The 18,448-nt window shown below is 44.3% G+C and overlaps 1 protein-coding gene across 1 annotated transcript; it reads left to right on the forward strand.

Moving 5' to 3' along the window:
* Window positions 1-5,115: 5,115 nt before the first annotated feature.
* Window positions 5,116-12,672, forward strand: EIF3F (eukaryotic translation initiation factor 3 subunit F). The gene is made up of 8 exons (XM_045484392.1): window positions 5,116-5,645; window positions 8,881-8,951; window positions 9,192-9,271; window positions 9,676-9,813; window positions 10,981-11,072; window positions 11,490-11,626; window positions 11,762-11,875; window positions 12,446-12,672. Exons 1-8 carry the CDS (start codon window positions 5,246-5,248, stop codon window positions 12,521-12,523), a joined length of 1,110 nt encoding a protein of 369 aa, XP_045340348.1. The 5' UTR covers window positions 5,116-5,245; the 3' UTR covers window positions 12,524-12,672.
* The last annotated feature ends 5,776 nt before the right edge of the window (window positions 12,673-18,448 follow it).

The following is an 18,448-nucleotide window of genomic DNA, read 5'->3' on the forward strand; positions in this document are numbered from 1 at the left end:
CTGAAACTTGCTGGCAGTGAGCAGAGACAAACTGTGGGAGGCAGCCTACCAGCCTGCCTGTGCCAGGCCCAGTCTGCAGAAGGACAGGTGGTCGGCCACCAAGGTATGGTTCCTGCACTGCCCTGCCTCAATAAGTCCCAAGTCATACCTGCAGCGCTGAGCGAGCTTCGGGCTCCCCCTTGCGGCCTTCCCGTAGTTGGAGCTGTAGTCAGACCTCCCTTCACTCCAGCCAGTCATTGAAGAGGTGGAATGGGTTTATCAAGCTACAGTCCCCAATTTTAACATGAGCCTGTAGCTATGACCTTCTTTTCAGGAAGGACTATCAAGCATATTCCTCAAGATGACCAGGATCCCAGGTGTGATGGTTAATTTTATGTGTCAGTTTGACTAGGGCACAGGATCTCCAGATATTTGGTCAAACATTACTGTAGGTGTGTCTTTTGGATAGGTTTAACATTTAAATTGATAGGCTGAATTAAACAGAATGCGATCCCTAATGTTGCTGGACCTTGTCCAATCAGTGGAAGGCCTGCATAGAACAAAGAGCTGATCCCCACCCAGAGTAAGAGGGAACTTCATCTGCCTGAAGGCTTGAGCAGGACATTGGTCTTTTCTAGCCTTCAGATTCAAGCTGAAACATAGGCTCTGCTTGGGTCTTGAGTCGGCCTGCTTTTGGACTAGAACTACATATTGGCTCTCTTGGGTCTCCAGCTTGTTAAGTAAATATCTTAGGACTTCCTAGCCTCTATAATCACATGAGCCAACCCCTTATTTAAATATATGTATATATTTAGGGATGCCTAGGTGGCTCAGTTGGTTAACTGTCCGACTTTGGCTCAGGTCATGATCTCATGGTTCGTGGGTTCGGGCCCCGTGACAGGCTCTGTGCTAACAGCTCAGAGCCTGGAGCCTGCTTCGGATTCTGTGTCTCCTTCTCTCTCTGCACCTTCCCCACTCACACTCTGTCTCTCTCTCTCTCAAAAATAAAACAAACATTTAAAAAATTATATATATATAATTTTAACATATATTTATTTATATTTATACATATTTAAAATATATTATATATACATATAATATACATATACCATATATATGTATGGTATGCCTGGGAGGCTCAGTTAGTTAAGTGTCCAACTTCTGCTCAGATCATGATCTCACAGTACATGAGTCCGAGCCCCACATTGGACTCCCTGCTGTCAGTACAGAGCCCGCTTCAGATCCTCTGTCCCTCTCTGTCTCTACCCCTCACCCATTCACTCTCTCTCTCTCTCTCAAAAATAAAAAAATAAAAAACATTTTATATATATATATATATATATATATATATATATACACATATATATATATATATATCCTGACCAGTACACCATGTGCACAACACAATTCCCATATTCAAGGGGACAGCTCGTTTTTCTCTCTCCCCATGCCTTCTGCCCTTTCATGATGAACCTAGCCCTCAGAGTTTCTATTCATAGGGTTCAGCCTGCCTGGATCCCTCAGTCAGTGATTGAAAAGTCAGCATCCTGGATGTATGTACTTCCTTATCCTAGCTGGTCGGCATTCCTAGGAAGGCCATGCCAATGATCTCTCCCTGCCTGCCTCTTAGCTATGTGGCTGGAGAAAAATACAAAAGCTAACCAGATCCTTGAGGTCTCCAGGCTTAGCTGGGCTCTCTCACAATTGATCAATGCCTTTAATGACTCACTCGTGGCCCCTCTTCCACTGCCCAAAGACTGAGTCCCATTGCACTTCCTTTCTCAACAGATCACCATGGCTTCACTTCCCTGAGAAAACTATCACTTTACAGGAGGTCCTGCAACTTCCCTTCATTCCCCAATTCAAAGTGTCTGATTCTTTTTTTAAAAAAATTTTAATGTTTACTTATTTTTGAGAGAGAGAGAGAAAGAGCATGTGTAAGGCAAGGAAGGGGTAGAGACAGAAGAAGACACAGGATCCGAAGCAGACTCTACACTGACAGCAGAGAGCCCAATGTAGGGCTTGAACTCACGAACAATGAGATCATGACCTGAGCTGAAGTTGGACTCTCAACCAACTGAGCCACCCAGGCGCCCCATGTCTGCTTCTTCATCCACCCCTTTCTCTTTTCCTTCCAGAGAGAAAGGTCTTCAGGACATTGACATCAAGGTAAAGTTCTTGGTGATGAAGTATCCACAACTGACTCAAATAAGTAGATAGAGGTCCCAAGGGTCAGTTTGGAGCAACAACACCTCTTCATCACAGGTGATTCTCTCCTCTGGCCTTCTTCCCATGGGATGATCTCAGGGGATCAGCCCTTGCTAAGGCAGACCCACTAGCATCCATAAGGGAGGCCACAGCCTGGGGCAGCCTCTCTTGCATGTCCCTCACTCCATGCAAGCACATCCCTTTCATCTAGACTTCTCCATTCAGGTCCTCTTTCCTCCCTTCTTTCATTAGAAGGTTCTTCTCACATGTGTATTCAATCTTTCTCTTTCCTCTAGATCTTCACCCTTAGTTTAAAGTACACTTAAAACTCTTCCAGTCCAGGGGACTGAGAAGTGTCCCCTTCTCAGTCCTATTGTTCCCCTCTGCTACTGCCTTAAATGTCTCCTCTCCTTTCCACCAATTCTCTTGAGAGAGCAGCCAGCACTCACTGCCATCAGTTCCCACTGACCATTCTCTCCCACCTGAATTCTGATTTCCATGCCCACCCCACCATCAATTCCTCGAATACTGTTCTGCTAGAGTTGTTAAAGATCCCAGTTACAAAATCCAAGCCTCGAGGTGCCTGGGTGGCTCAGTCAGTTGAGAGTCCGACTTCAGCTCAGGTCACGATCTCACAATCGGTGAGTTCAAGCCCCGCATCGGGCTCTGTGCTGACAGCTCAGAGCCTGGAGCCTGCTTCAGATTCTGTGTCTCCCTCTCTCTCTGCCCCTCCCCCACTCATGCTCTGTCTCTCTCTGTCTCAAAAATAAATAAAGCATCAAAAAAAAAAATCCAAGTCTCTTTTCAATCCTCCTCTGATAGGCTGTTCACCTGTGTTTAGGGGAATTAAAAGAAAGAACATATGTCTGCCCAGAATATTGACAGGGGAGCTGGATCATATAAATTCTAATTATGGAACATAGTTCCAAAGAGAAAGCAGCTCTTGGACATGAGAGTAAGGGCTGGAAGTCCAACCTCACCCACCCACCTTGCCAACTAGCTGCCAGGACTTGACCTAATTAAGGGAGTTGATTGGTTTCCTAACAGGCAGATATTATCATTTCCATTGTACTGAGAAGGAAACTAAGACTCAGAAAAAATTATAGATTGCCCAAAGTTACATAGTACACTAGAATCAGAGCTCCTCCCATTACATAGCAGTGATAATAGCTACCACTTAATAATAATAACTGTTGGGGGTGCCTGGGTGGCTCAGTTGGTTAAGCGTCTGACTTCGGTTCAGATCATGATCTCATGGTTCATGAGTTCGAGCCCCACATCAGGCTCCCTGCTGTCAGTGCAGAGCCTGGTTCTGATCCTCTGCCACCATCTCCCGTCCCTCCCCCACTTGTGTTTTGTCTCTCTCAAAATAAATAAACTTTAAAATAATAATAATAATAATAACTGCTGTATATCAGGCATATGCTGAGAGATTTACAGAGGGTTCCTCATTTAACCCTCTCCCAAGTATCTCCACCTGATCACACTACAGTTCTGCTTGGATGTCTAATAAACATCTCAAGGATGACACCTCCCAAATTGAACTTGGGATCTTTTCCAAAAAAAACGCTCCACTTGTAGCTTTTACTATCCCAACTGGTGACAACTCCTTCATACTAGTTGTTCAGCACACACACAAAAATGGAGTCATCCTTGACTCTTCTCTTTCATACCTCACATACAATTCCTCAGAAAATCCTGTTGTCTCTATCCTCAAAATATGTCCCTAGTCTACCAACCTGTCACCACTTCCACTGCTACTGGCCTGGTTCCCACCACCGTCACCTCTCACTTAGGCTACCTGCTAATCTCCTAAAAAGTCTTCTTGCTCTTTCTCTCTCACCCTCCTCTCCTCAACAACCACCTCTCCCTGGCCCATTCTATTCTTCTCAAAACATCCAGAATGATCCTTTTAAAACTAAGACTGATCATGGCCTTCCCCTGCTCCAAACCCTGCAATGGCTCCCCTCCTCTCTCAGAGTAAAAGTCAAAATCCTTATCATGGCTTAGTACGTCCTTAATGATCTGCTCCCCAACTCCTATTCAAAGGTCCATCTCTGCTATTCCCCATCATGATCTGAACACACCAGCCACCAAATAGTCTTCTCACATACTCCAGGCCTGCATCTGTCTTTAAAGCCTTTGCATTGCTGTTCCTTCGACCTGAAGGCTCTTCTCCCCAATTATAGCCACCCCCTTCACCTCCTTCAATCAACTCAAACCTTGCATTCTCATTTGTGACCTACCCTAACTTCTGATTCCCCCTTACTCCCCGCTAATTTTTCCTTTTTCATAGTTCTCATTATCTTCTAACATATTATATAATGTACTTATTTGTCTCCCTCCACTAGATGGTGAATTTTGGGAGAACAATCCTTGTTTCATTCATTGATATATCCCAAGGGACTGAAACAGCATCTGGCACATATTCAAACTGCTGAATAGAATAAGCCTCCGCATTATCTTCTTATGACTCTGTCAAGAAGTGCCGTTAAAGGCACTTTACCATTCACTATCCTGGGGTGCTGGGTGGCTAAGTCAGTTGAGTTTCCAACTTCCACTTAGGTCGTGATCTCACGGTTGAAGAATTCGACCGCCTCCGCTCTGCGCTGACAGCTCAGAGCCTGGAGCCTGTTTGAATTCTGTGTCTCCCTCTCTCCCTCTCCCCTGCTCCCGCTCTCTCTCTCTCAAAAATGAATAAACATTAAAAAAAAATTTTTTTTTAATTCACTGCCTTTTTGAAGTCTGAAAACAGGAATTACAACCCATTCTCCGCTCTCTGGGTCCATCTGGCGGCAGCTGCGCAGACTGAGCTGTTTCCCTTTCTCAGCGGGGGTCCCAAGTTTGCTCGGAACTATTTAGCTCGCCTCTCACTGAGTGCTCATGGGACAGAAATTAAAGAGCACAAACTCAGCAGGAAATTGTAGTGCCGTGAGAAACATCATCAGTGACCAATAGGCACAAAGATCTGGTTCACGTGGTGCATATTCAGCCTATCGTGCCCCTAATATTCTTCAACTCACTCCCTTCCGTTCCTGGCTCCTTCTTTCTCGACAAGATGGCCACACCGGCAGCACCGGCGAGTGCGTCTGCCGCCACTCCAGCTCCAGCTGCATCTCCAGCCGCGGCCCCACCCTCGGTCCCAGTCCCGTCCCCAACCCCAGCCTCAGCGCCAGCCCCGTCTCCTGCTCCAGCGCCGGTTCCGGCTCCAACGCCGGCTCCAGCCTCATCCTCAGACGCGGCGGCTGCAGCGGCTACGACCGCGGCTCCGGGCCAGACCTCGGCCTCAGCGCCGGCCCCAGCGCAGACCCCTGCGCAGTCACTGCCCGGTCCTGCTCTTCCAGGCCCCTTCCCCGGCGGCCGTGTGGTCCGGCTGCACCCGGTCATTTTGGCCTCCATCGTGGACAGCTACGAGCGACGCAACGAGGGCGCTGCCCGAGTTATCGGCACCCTGCTGGGTGAGTGGTCAGACACAATCGTCTGAATCTTCTTCCTCCCACCTCCTTTTTGTCTTGTTCCCCTCCCTTCCCATCCCCATTGACCTCTTACCTATTCTTCCATGCGACCTTCCTGGCGCGACTTACCTCCTTAAGGAACTTGAACTTCCCTGCCACATTTCTGTCACTTCGGGTAGCATACAATACGTAAGCAGTACTTAGTTACTGAATAAAAACCGTATGCGGAATGATTTACATTTTATTTTTAATCTGCCCAGTAGCATTTCAGGCCAAGTGTGACCAAAAATGAGTTCAGATGCTGAGTAGGAAGTCAGAAACATTTGACTCCCTAAACCCAATGACCACGTTTTCCCCCCTTTCCTAGGGACTAAATTTCTTTATTTTCTAGGTGTTTACAAAGACGTTTTTAACCACTTGAGAAAGGAGTGGGGAGATCTGTAAAAAGACATCCATTTGAACAAGTAAACCGGTTTGTCAGAAACTCGTTTAGGGCTTCAATAATCCTCTGTTTTCCTAAACGTTTAAGCCTGATCTTTTTAATTTATTTGCTTATTTTTATTTTTCTTTTTAATTTACATCCAAGTTAGCATATAATGCAACAATGATTACAGGAGTAGATTCCTTAATGCCCCTTACCCATTTAGCTCATCCTCCCTCCCGCAACCCCTCCAGTAACCCTCTGTTTGTCTGCCATATTTAAGAGTCTCATATGTTTTGTTTCTCTCCCTGATGTTATATTATTTTTGCTTCCCTTCGTTTATGTTCATCTCTTTTGTATGTTAAAGTCCTGATATGAGTGAAGTCATGTGATATTTGTCTTTCTCTGACTAATTTCACTTAGCATAATACCCTCCAGTTCCATCCATGTACTTGCAAATGGTAAGATTTCATTCTTTTTGATTGCTGGGTAATACTCCATTGTATGTATATAGGGGTGTATACATCTTCTTTATCCATTCATCCATTGATGGACATTTGGGCTCTTTCCATACTTTGGCTATTGTTGATAGTGCTGCTATAAACATTGGGGTACATGTGCCCCTTTGAAACAGCACACCAGTATCCTTTGGATAAATACCTAGTAGCACAGTTGCTGGGTCATAGGGTAGTTCTATTTTTAACTTTTTGAGGAACCTCCATACTATTTTCCAGAGTTAAGCCTGATCTTCTGTCCATTAGTCTCCCTAATATGTTAAAATAATTTGTAAAATGGAGAAGCACTAGAGAGAGATTACTGATAATATGCCTCTTTCTCTGGGTACTGCTGATCCCATCAAATTCATTTTCATTCCATCTTTGTCCCCAATTTTAGATACCTTTGTGACATGTAATAGTTCTTCCACCATAGAAGACAATTGGTGTATTGCAAAGAAGACAAGATTGTAGGTAGATTGCACCAAATATTAACCATGTGCCTTGGAACAAATTACCTAAAGTCTAGTTCTGTCCAGGGCGGGGCGGGGGGACAAATTACCTAAAGTCTAGTTCTGTCCGGAGCATCTAACTGCTGGGACACATGAGCTACAAAACAGCCATTAGTTGCCATCCTCCACATCAGGGCTCTACCCCTGCAACACACAAACATAGTCTCTCTTTACTTATTTTTGAAGGTTTAGCATTTTACAGGAACTTCAATTGATCCATTATCTTCCAAACATTGCCAAAGTTTTTCTGAAACCAAGACTTTGTATTCTCTTTGCCACAAGTGCCTTCCCTGATCTCCCTCATTTGTTCCAAGTTCCTCTCATCTTCCAGGTTCCCAGGAAAAGTGTTAATTAAGTATCAGTCCTTCATCCCATACCGCCACCCTCACCCCCACTCCTAACTTCCCAAAGTATAATAGCTTTCTGTAACCATGTCCTGCTTTGAGCTTCTGTAACAAATGATTTTTGCAACATTAACTTGGCACTTGACAAAGACTACTCTTTCAGCTGCACTGCCAAATTTTCCAAACTCACATGCATGAGCTATTTAACTAAAGAAACAGTTCTCCACTGAGGGAGAGTATTAAGTACCCCAGATACTATAGTGACCTTATTTAGTGACCTGTAATCTACATCTTAAGATTCTCTTCTGGACTGGGACCATGGTACAATGCTAGGTGTTACAGGGATAGTACTTACTGAAAAATGAAACAGACTCTTCTTACTAGGAGCTTATATATTTTCTCAGACATTAATTCATGAAACATTTAATTTGGCTAAAAGAAGTCAGTGGTATCTTTTAAGTACCATAAAATTGTTTTAAATATTTGTAATTCAAAGTTTGATAAAACATCTACTCTAACCTTCAATTCAAGATGAAGATCTACTCATTCAAATAATTAGAATACAATATGATAAATGCTCTAATAGAAGGTTATCATAGCAGCATGGAAATATAGAAGACTCAAAACTGCTTCAGAAGTCTGAAATGGTCAAGTCTATTGAATGCTGATGAGAGGTCAAATAAGAGAAAAAGTATTTACCCACTGGGTTTGCGGACATAGTTTCACCTAAGGGAGTAAAAACCATAGTGAAGTGGAATTAACCAGACACAGGTGTGGGCAGCATTGTGGTCACTAGTATAGAGGGCAGGGCTTGAAGCCTGGTATGGGCAGTGCCAGTAGATTAGAAAAAAATGGAGAACCCAAGGGACCAGCAGTCTTAGGTCAAGAAACAAACGTAATGGGAGTAAGGGTATCAAAACTAGAATAGGAGTTTGTGGTAAAAGACTGATACTGATGTTTAAGGTTCACAGGTAGAAGGTTTCTGGATGGTGATGGGGCTAAGGTTATGACCATGGGACTAGATGACTGAAGGGAGGTACAGGTGAAGCTCCCTAACACTGTGCTTTGGGACTAGGCTACTGTATGGGTGCCCTGTGTAGACATTATTAGAATTTTCCAGGTAGTTCTGCAGAATGAATTATAGGGAGAAAGTCTAGAGGCTGAAAATGAAGGTCATAGAAAAAAGACCTGGAGTAGGACTGGTAGCAGGATGGAACAGATAAGCAGAAGAAGACCTTGTGAAGGAAGAATAGACCCCATATGTTGATGGCTAAAGCAAAGAGAGATCGCTTCAGAGCTTCAGCTCTCTGGAGAATCCTGGTCCCACTGATGCATATGGCTAACTTAGAATTTACGAATTCAGTTTGTTCATTGACTTTGAGGAAGCCTCTGAAAGCATTTGGAAAGTGGTCGGAGGCTGCCGAGTGCCCTCGGGTCTTGTAACACATGGACAATTCTCTCTCACAGGCACCGTTGACAAGCATTCAGTGGAGGTCACTAACTGCTTTTCAGTGCCACACAATGAGTCGGAAGATGAGGTGAGTGGGAGCTTGAGCTGCCACTGTGTGGTCTATAACTGTTCGTTTGCTAGGCTCTCCTTAAGGCTTCTCCTGCACAATACGTTGTGCTTCTATAACTAAAAGTTCAACAAAGAACCTTCTTTCTATGGGTACATACTTCCTGGGCCTCTTGTCTGCTGGGGTGGGCTCTGGTCCTTTTCATCCATTTTTTCTATGGGCTTCTAGCTTCTTAGCTTCCTTTTCTGCTTTTCTTCTAAGGTGGCTGTTGACATGGAATTCGCTAAGAACATGTATGAATTACACAAGAAAGTCTCTCCAAATGAGCTCATTCTGGGCTGGTAAGTTGGAGTTGGGGGAATGGAAAGTGTTGGTGATTGCCAAGGTTTTTTGCTACCAGGCTAGTTATTCTACTCCCTTTTGGAGACAGAGTATTGAAAGTGTATTACTTCAGGGATCTGTGAATTTAGTGTGTCTTGCTGGCAGTTCTAATCTCATGAGGCCAAGAATATTTACTTTGAATTGTAGCTTTTACTGAGCCAAGTATTTTTGTCTTGCTGATGACTTGTAATGTTTCAAGAGCTCTGAGTCAGCCTTTGATTTGAGTTAATACAGTTTTCAGTGTAGTCTTTTTGCATTTAGGTTGCACTGGAGGTAATGCTACCTAGAGACACCCATTTTACCATTGTGTTTGGTATTAATGTTACATGTAGACTTGAATCCACAACTATGTTTCATTTTCCAGGTATGCTACAGGCCATGACATTACAGAGCATTCTGTGCTGATCCATGAGTACTATAGCCGGGAAGCCCCCAACCCCATTCACCTCACCGTGGACACGAGCCTCCAGAATGGCCGCATGAGCATCAAGGCCTATGTCAGGTGACCGGTGTCTTGGGGCACAAGGCCATAAAAGGCTGTCTGGTTCCTACCATGCCTGGATGACACCCACCTCCACCCCAAGCAGGTTTAATCCTTCAGTATATAACTCATTGCCTCATAAGGAAACCCATTCCTCCCTCTCAACAGTTATCGTTAGAAGGGTTTTACTCTGAAACAAAATTTGTCCCTCAAATATCCAGTTGCTGATACCAGTTGTACCCCAGATTTCTACTTATTTCTCTTAACCAATTTCAGATGACAGACCTTTAGGTATTTGAGCAAACTGTCATGTTTTTCCCGTCATCGTTTCTATAAGCTAACTCTTCACGGTTCCTATAGCTGATCCTCACTGGTATTTTGGTCATGTTCACTGCTTTTCTGAGTAACCCTTTGTTAATCATTATTCCTGGATACATAGGACTCAGAGTCATACAGATTAAAAGATGGCTGTCCTTTGTGACTACATCTATTACCCCAGGGTCGAGTACAGTTTTGGTGACAATAACATTATAGCATTGACACGTTGAGCTTGCAGGCAGTTAAAATTCCTGTTGACAGGGGAGGCATGCTGAAGAAGGGGCTGCTGGGAGAGTTGGAAGGATTATCTTTTCTGGTTAGAATGAAGGCATTTCTTAGCGTATCTCTTACGCTGTTTGATTTGGTGCACTTTCTGCGTATGACATAATGTAACAGACTTTGGTCCAGGTGAAAATATATAGTTGACATAGTAAAGGCAGTCACCTTTAGTGAGATTTCTTAAAGCACCTAATCTAGTCTTGGTGGGCTGGAGTCAATTTGCTTTTTTCAGTGCTAATGAAGGGCACAGTCTCATAGAAGACCTATGGGTGGATATCTGGGTAGCCAGCTCCACAGGGAAATGCAGCGTCCTGTTTCATCACTGATATTGCAGTGAGTGAAACATTCATCTGAAGGGACCAAGTCAGATCTGCAGGCTGAGTCCCCTCTCGCAGGCCAGGCTTCATCGTGTGTGAAGTGAGCTAAAGGAAAAATGTGACTTGCTCCCATGAGACCTCAGGTTCAGGTGGTTTCAGCCTTGTCTCAGAACCTTGGAACCCATAACCTTGGTATGATTGCTTTCCCAGCCTGGACTAGACATGGAAGCCCTCTCCCAAGGCTATTTATTTACCTTGACTTCTCTCTCCCCAGCACTTTAATGGGTGTCCCTGGGAGGACCATGGGGGTGATGTTCACACCTCTGACCGTGAAATACGCGTATTATGACACTGAACGCATTGGAGGTAAGTAACCTTCCCATACCCTCTTTTGAGGTCTGACACTTTTCAGGGCACAGGGTAGCTGCTCTCTAACAAGAATGGAGGGCTTTGGGTAGGTTGAAGAGGAACCGTTGATCTAAAGTCTGTGATGATTAAAGTCACAATCGTTCTCCATTATAAACAAACTTCCAGGAATTATTTGTGCAATTAGAATGGGAAATTACCAGCACCAGAGGCTACATGGCCATTCATATAAGACAAAAACCAGTGATTAAGCTCTAGCAGGAGGAAGAGAAGCAGCTAAGCAGAGCAGGGTTTCAGAGAAGTTGGCTGTATCCAGAGGGAAGTGGGAAAGTTAGCAGAATGATTAGAGACAGTCTCTTCCCTGATGGAATGACTGAAATGTCTGTGCCTCTTCTATCCCCCAACCTGTTCCCACAGTTGACCTGATCATGAAGACCTGTTTTAGCCCCAACCGGGTGATCGGACTTTCAAGTGACTTGCAGCAAGTAGGAGGGGCATCGGCTCGCATCCAGGATGCCCTGAGCACAGTGTTGCAGTATGCAGAGGATGTGCTGGTGAGGAGGGGGAAGGCGAGAAAGGAGGAGGGCATAGGTCTCCACTCCGAGATCTCTGAGAGGTGTACTAGTGAAGTGACAGTCCCTGGTGGTGAGAATTAACTGTGCCTCACTGAATCTTTGTTTGGTGCTTAGTCTGGAAAGGTGTCCGCTGACAATACTGTGGGCCGCTTCTTGATGAGTCTGGTTAACCAAGTACCCAAGATTGTTCCTGATGACTTTGAGACCATGCTCAATAGCAACATCAATGTAAGTGCCATCCCTGGGCTTCTGGGAGCTTGTGTCTTCCCCCACCTCAGCTCATGCACACAAATGTGAAGGGAGATGACCTAGAGGGGAACAGAGGAGAAAGGGCTTTGCCGTTGGCCCCTTGCAGTCCAGGTTGGGAGGAAGGAAGAGATGGTACATGTGTTTGGGGAGGTCTTCTGCCTTCTCTTCTTTGATTCCATTGTCTCAGGAACTACTGATACTACTGTGACTTCCTATCTAGATTCATGGTCAAAAGAAATGCTAAATTTAGAGGTTAACGAAAATGCAATTTCTTATTTTCCCCATCTGGGTTCACAGACTTCCTGCCCCATATCTTACCCCAGATCTTGGCTAAAGCACCCCACGTTTATAAGTATCAGTAAAGAAGAGAAAGTGTTCTCAAACATTTCATTCTTATCTTCCACCTTTGAGTCTTGCTCAACCTCTTCTGAGCGGTTATTTATCCAGGACTGCCCTCTACCCAGTGTTCACCATGGAGCTGGCCAACCCCAGACTTTCTTCTCCCTTTCTGCCCAACCCCTCTCTTATTGTGGCTTCTTCCTCTTCCAGGACCTGCTGATGGTGACCTACCTGGCCAATCTCACGCAGTCACAGATTGCCCTCAATGAGAAACTTGTAAACCTGTGAATGGGCCCCAAGCAGCACTCCTGCCAATCTGGGCCACCCCAGGACTCAGAATGGAGTGTTGTAGGATGGTTTCCTTGTGGTTTGAGTCACACTGAGTCAGTCAACTGCTTGTGACTCTAAATAAACATAGCCTACCTTTTGTAAATGAATCCATCTTATATGAGTTTACTGCTGGGTGGAGGGAGAGCTCATGCAAAAACCAGGAAGTGAATACTTGGGTAGAAGTTGGTTGTGTGTTGGTGACTCGCCATCAGTAGTTGCACCCATAACCCAAGTCCAAGCCACTTTTCACCTGCCCCCAGACCAGACAGCCTTCTTTGCACAGTGGTTTCACAGAGGTACTTTCTTCCCGCTCTTTTGCCTATGATTAGCGCAAACCGGACCTTCAAAAAAACATTTTTGTCACTTCTCTTCCATAGTGCCTCACATGAATGACAGTACAAAGTGTTGCCCTATGCACAATTAGGAGGACCTAGAGCATGTGTTGGTGGGTGAGTGGAGAGGAACAAAGGAGTGGGTACAAATCTCAGTCCTGGGACCCATGAGTACATGCTGGTGGGAAGAAAGTCTTCAGAGGATTAACTGCATTTTACCAAATTTTTCTTTTGGCTTTCAGTCTGGAAAGGTGTCCACTGGCAATACTCTGAACCATTTTTTGATGGATCATGTGGGGTTTCCACAGGAAGTGAAAAGGAGAATCCATGCAGGGAAAATAATTAAGAGAATTGAATGCTTGATCTGAACTGAGAGAATAAAGAGTGTGGTCAGGTTCATAAACTACTTGAATAGTAGAATGGAGCTATTTGCCTCTATGGTTCAGGGAGGCAAGTTTAGGATCTATAGCTTAAATTTAAAGAGATGTCCCCCAAACTGCAAACTCCTTCGGTACTATGTGTAACTTGAGAGCACCATCGGGCTGTGTCAAGCTCTGCCAATGGCTGAATCTAAGCAAAGACTAGATGATATTTCCCAGGGATTTTGTAGACTTCAAACAGCCCTTTCATCTGATTGCTGGAGTGTTCTGCCTGGCCACTGCGAAATACCTTAGGTTGAGAAGAAATGGGTCATTATTCAGGGACTTAGGGTTATGTTATGTGTTGGAGTGGAAAGTGAAAGCAAGTGGGTATCAAAAAGGCCCAGATTGTAATTCTGTTCTGAGACATGTGACAAGTTCTGGGGGTCAAAAGCTATGAATAGTAATGATACATTTTTACACGTAGGCATGAAATGACAATAGTTATGCCAAATTGTGAGGTTAAAAATAGCATGCACAATGGGAAGAGGGTTGATCAGAGTTCAGAGTGTTTGTGTTCTATTTTTGGGGTGGGTGGTTAATACCAACTTCAGTTTTTTTAAATATGCATGATAAAATTACAGGGTTACTCACTGGAAATAATCTCCAAATGAAAATGATGGGAAATAATAGAATAAGAAAAAAGAAAGAATTTTTTTTAATTGAGAAAGCATGGGAAACTGGGAAAAGCAAGTAAAGATGGCAGATATACATCCAAATATAGTGACCACACTAAATGTAAAAAGGATTAAACTAATGAGAGAAAAAAAAGATTGAATTTTAAAACAAATCCCACCTATATTTTATGTGTGAGATACACCTGAAATATGGACACAGAAAATTGTCATGCAACTGTAAGCAGGACATCTTAAAACACTGAATGAAAAAGACTAGTCTCAGAAGACAATGCATACTATAGGGTCAGAATGCAGAATCTAATCCTTCCTCTTTCCTTCGAGGCTGCCCAGAGCCTGGTAGCTTTGACCCTCCTGAGAAGTAGAGGACAGGGGACAAAAGAAATACCATCTCTCAGGAGGCATGCGGTCTTCAAGCCAAGGGCAGCCAAAAGCATCCCTTGTGGAATTGAGAGTATAAACTGCTGCAGAAGCCCAGAAGAGTCACTGGAGAAGATTTTCACTGACGAGGTAAACCTAGAACCCTGGAATGGAGCTTAAAGGATGACCACAGCTGTCCCTGGGGTGAGAATAAGCTGAACGAGGCAGAGATAGACTGGCCTGGACACAGTGAAGAGACATGGTGTGGCGGGTCTGTGCAAAGGGCAGCTAGCAAGAGATGGTTGATGAGGGCTTGTCACCACCAGAATAGCTAAGGGAGACTGCAAAAAAGTTTCTGAAAGAAGCAGGAGTGCCTTTCAGGATGATGCCATTGGTCATCAGAAAGGTAGCTGGAATGGTCCGAGTGAGAACTGCAAGTAACCTGAATTAGAACCATAAGAGGCCCAGGAAATGAAGCAGAACGCGTGGGAGACCATGGCCTGACATGCCTTGGTTCAGCACACATCAAGGATTTTTTACCACCTGCCCCCCTCACATTACCATTCCATACTGAGTGGGGAGTGGGAGCAGTGATTCCCAGCAGTTCTGAGGATCCCATGACTGGGAGAAGCAGCAACAAGCCATGGGGGACAGTTAAGAAGTTACGGCTAAGATGGGACTTGTACAGTCTAAGCAAAAATGGAACAAGCCTACACCAGTGAAGATAATGCTCCGCAACTGGCGAGTTACCCACCCCACCCGGCCATCCTATCACAAGAGGTTCCCTGTTCAGGGCTCTTCAACAATCTTTAGCAGAAGTCTCCCTTCCCCTACTCCTCAAACAACTTTCCAAAGAACCCCGCTAGTGAGTTCAAAGCGTTTCCCAGACTGCAACCTTCAAATACTAATCCATCTTCTTTATCCCCCAAATCCTGTCCAAACATTCCACAGACCTTAGCTACCCAAACTGATTAGTCCTTTCAATCAATCCAACAAACTATGCAACCAACTAGCCCTACTAAAGTGATGGCCCCACCACCTCTCCATTTCTCACTTACTCCCTCTTCCCTGCAGAAGCTGGGCAACACCAGTTACCCAGTGTCCATGAGCTTCATTCTGATGGTTGGTTTGATAGCATTAGCTTCTTAGACATAAATGGCATATTCCTGTACCTCCCCGATGGGCTTCAATGAACATTCTGACCTTTGGAGAGTCCTTATCAATGGATGGCCTAACCCTAAATAAAGTATCCTGAGCCCGGGGACATCTAGATCTTAGGAACAGATAGATCCCACAGGAATGCATCCTCAGGCACACTGAGCATCTGGAGCATCTAATTCCAATGGGCAGACTGATGCCAAATGGCAATGAGTCTCTGAATGTATGTCGACACTGATAGTGGATAGTAACCCCGTGTACACTAATACCATTTGCTCTATATTGTTTACTCAATTAAGCATTAAGTGTTTAGTATTTGCCAAATAGTATGCTAGCACTAGGTCAGTAAGTGTGCACTCCATGCTACTGGCATTAAGGAGTTCACATTTTGATGGAGAAAACAGAAGAGTAAGTAGTTGCAAAATAGAAAATGAGTGTGGATCTAGCCCTCAATGAGCACCTGTTCTGTTTCGGTCAGTCTTCTCTTCATATCACAGAACGAGCTGGGGTTCAGAGAAGTGGAGTATGTTACTCGAGGTAGGCTACACAATTAGGAAGTGAAGAAATGGGATTTTAATTCAGGTCTGGATTTTTCTTTTTTTTCTCTGTAGCCCTCTGCTTCACAGTTTAGTGACTCAGTAAGATAATATGGCAAAAATGAAACATTACAGGAGCATATTACAAAGGTTGACCAGGTCTGTCCTAGGGAGTCTGGGAAGATTCTACCCAGGACATAAATACCTGGGCTAGTCTTTTTTACGAGGAACTTGGGAAAGGAAAAACGGGGCAAAGGAAACCTGCAAACACCTGTTCAAAAACCAAGGAGGCATATTCTGGGGGCAGACCATAAGAGCCCTCAAGACTATGGAGGTTGGACATTATCCTAGAATTTGGGGGAGGAGGAGGCTGCATAATTTAATCAGGCATTTCAGGAAGATCCCCTGCTAAGGGAGAGAAGCAGAAGACAGGAAGGTGAATCGGGGCCACTGTGACTGTTCAGAGGACACGACAGTGGCAACAAGGATGGCGACAAGACTATGATTGAAGAGGATGTTAAGAGGCAGACTCAGGAGGGCTTGGAGACTGGTTGAACTTGAATGGTGAGATATGGGAATCTAAAACGTTACCTGGTATTTTATAAAGATGATTGAAGGGATAGTATATGGAAAAGCTGGCTACTCCAGAGTGGTGGAAGCTTACAGCATGTGGAGATGTGTCCAGAATTAAGGTTAGAGGGATAGGTTGGGACCTGTTTTAAAAAGCCCAAAGTGAAGTCATTTGCCCCCCAAGATTTAATTAGTTTCAGCCTATCCCAGGAATGTCACCTTTTAACAGCCAACTATGAAATTTTCTGACCAACACTAGTGAGGTAGTCTGCATGATAAAAACCTTGCCAATAACTTGCCCTCCCCCTTTCCTATGAGACCTTCCATTTTGTACAACTCCTGGGAGCATCTCTGCTTGGTAGATGGGATGTTGCCCAATTTATGAATTGTTTAGCAAAGCCAATTAGATCTTCAGATTTGCTCAGGTGAATTTTGTTCTTTAGCAGACCAAATGGTGAGGTCTTAAATGCAACTAAGTAATTGTGACTTATTTGATCAACTATGGGGCTGCACCAAATCTTTTAAGGAAAGATTGAAGAATTTACTCAATGGAGTTAATGAAGTTATTCATTTATTCATGTAATACCAAATGGCAGCGAGGTGCTAAGCAAGAATCCTGCTTAGAACCTTTTGGAGGGGCAGACAAGTAAAGAGATGATTGCATTGGGAGTCACGAGGCATTGGAGGTCATGGAAGTCTTCCATCTAGGAAGTAAGATCCAAGCTGGACTTGAAGAATGAAGAAGCAACAGACTGAAAAAGGAGAGGGAAATTGCATTGTAGGCACAGAAAACTGCCAAAGGCTCAAAGACCGTGTCAACCATGTGGCTCTTTCGTTGCTGACTCTTGGCTAGGGAGGTGTTTGTAGGGAAAGAAATACCCTATGCCTAGGTTGACAGGAAATGAATGATACTGGAACTCTTTTTTTCCTTACAGCCTGTGCTAATGTGTGCACAAGTTTGTTTTTACTGTGAATGTGTGTTCACACATTGTCTTTGTGTGTGGTTGTGCATGTGCTAGAAACATTTCAGAAAGGGTCTCGGTGAGATCGTATGTGTCGCATAAGTTCTAAGACACCACAGTTCTCTTATTTTCTCCTGTTCCCCTTTTCTGTGCTTCTGCTTCATCCTTCCTCCTCTGACCCTCCCTTAAGGTTTCATTCCCCAGGCTTCCATCCTGGGTCCTTCTCACAGTCTACACACTGTGCTGGGAAGGTCTCATAGAAGCCTTTGACTGCGATTATTGCCAGTTTGTTAAAGGTGCCCAGTCTTCAGCTCTAGCTCTGGCCCATATTCAGAGCTGATTGCAGACTAGGTAAATGAACACTAGATTTCCCCTGGGTGTCTCAGAAGCATCTTAAATTCAACATGTTCAATATTGAACTGATTGTCTCTTCCTCCTCCACAACACCTGAATTTCCCTTCTCAGGTGATGACAATCAGGTATTCTGTTGTCAAAACCAGAAACTTGGATGAATCCTTGATTCTCCCCTCCATGCTTCAACTAGTTCATTACTACTCTGCCTTCAGTCTTGCCCTCTGTGATACTGTACCAAAAATACAGAAACACATATTTGGCTTTTCATCCAGGTTTCTGAAACACAGCTTTTAAACCCTTTGGAATTTGTTTAAGTGATAAGAGCTATAAATGGTGTAAAGAGTCTTTTGTTATTCCTAACCAGACCCTTTCAACCACACCGAGTTTATGTTAATGAAGTGATTTGAGTTTGGAATTTTCAGCTTGGGGGGAGGGGAGAGGGGCTGAAAGTCACCAATTGAATTAATCACCAATGGCCAATGATTTAATCAGTCATGCCTATGTAGTGGCGCTTCTGTCCAACAGAGTTTGGAGAGTTTCTGGGTTGGTGAATAAGA

This window comes from Leopardus geoffroyi, chromosome D1 (genome assembly GCF_018350155.1).
Source record: "Leopardus geoffroyi isolate Oge1 chromosome D1, O.geoffroyi_Oge1_pat1.0, whole genome shotgun sequence".
Lineage (NCBI taxonomy): Eukaryota > Metazoa > Chordata > Mammalia > Carnivora > Felidae > Leopardus > Leopardus geoffroyi.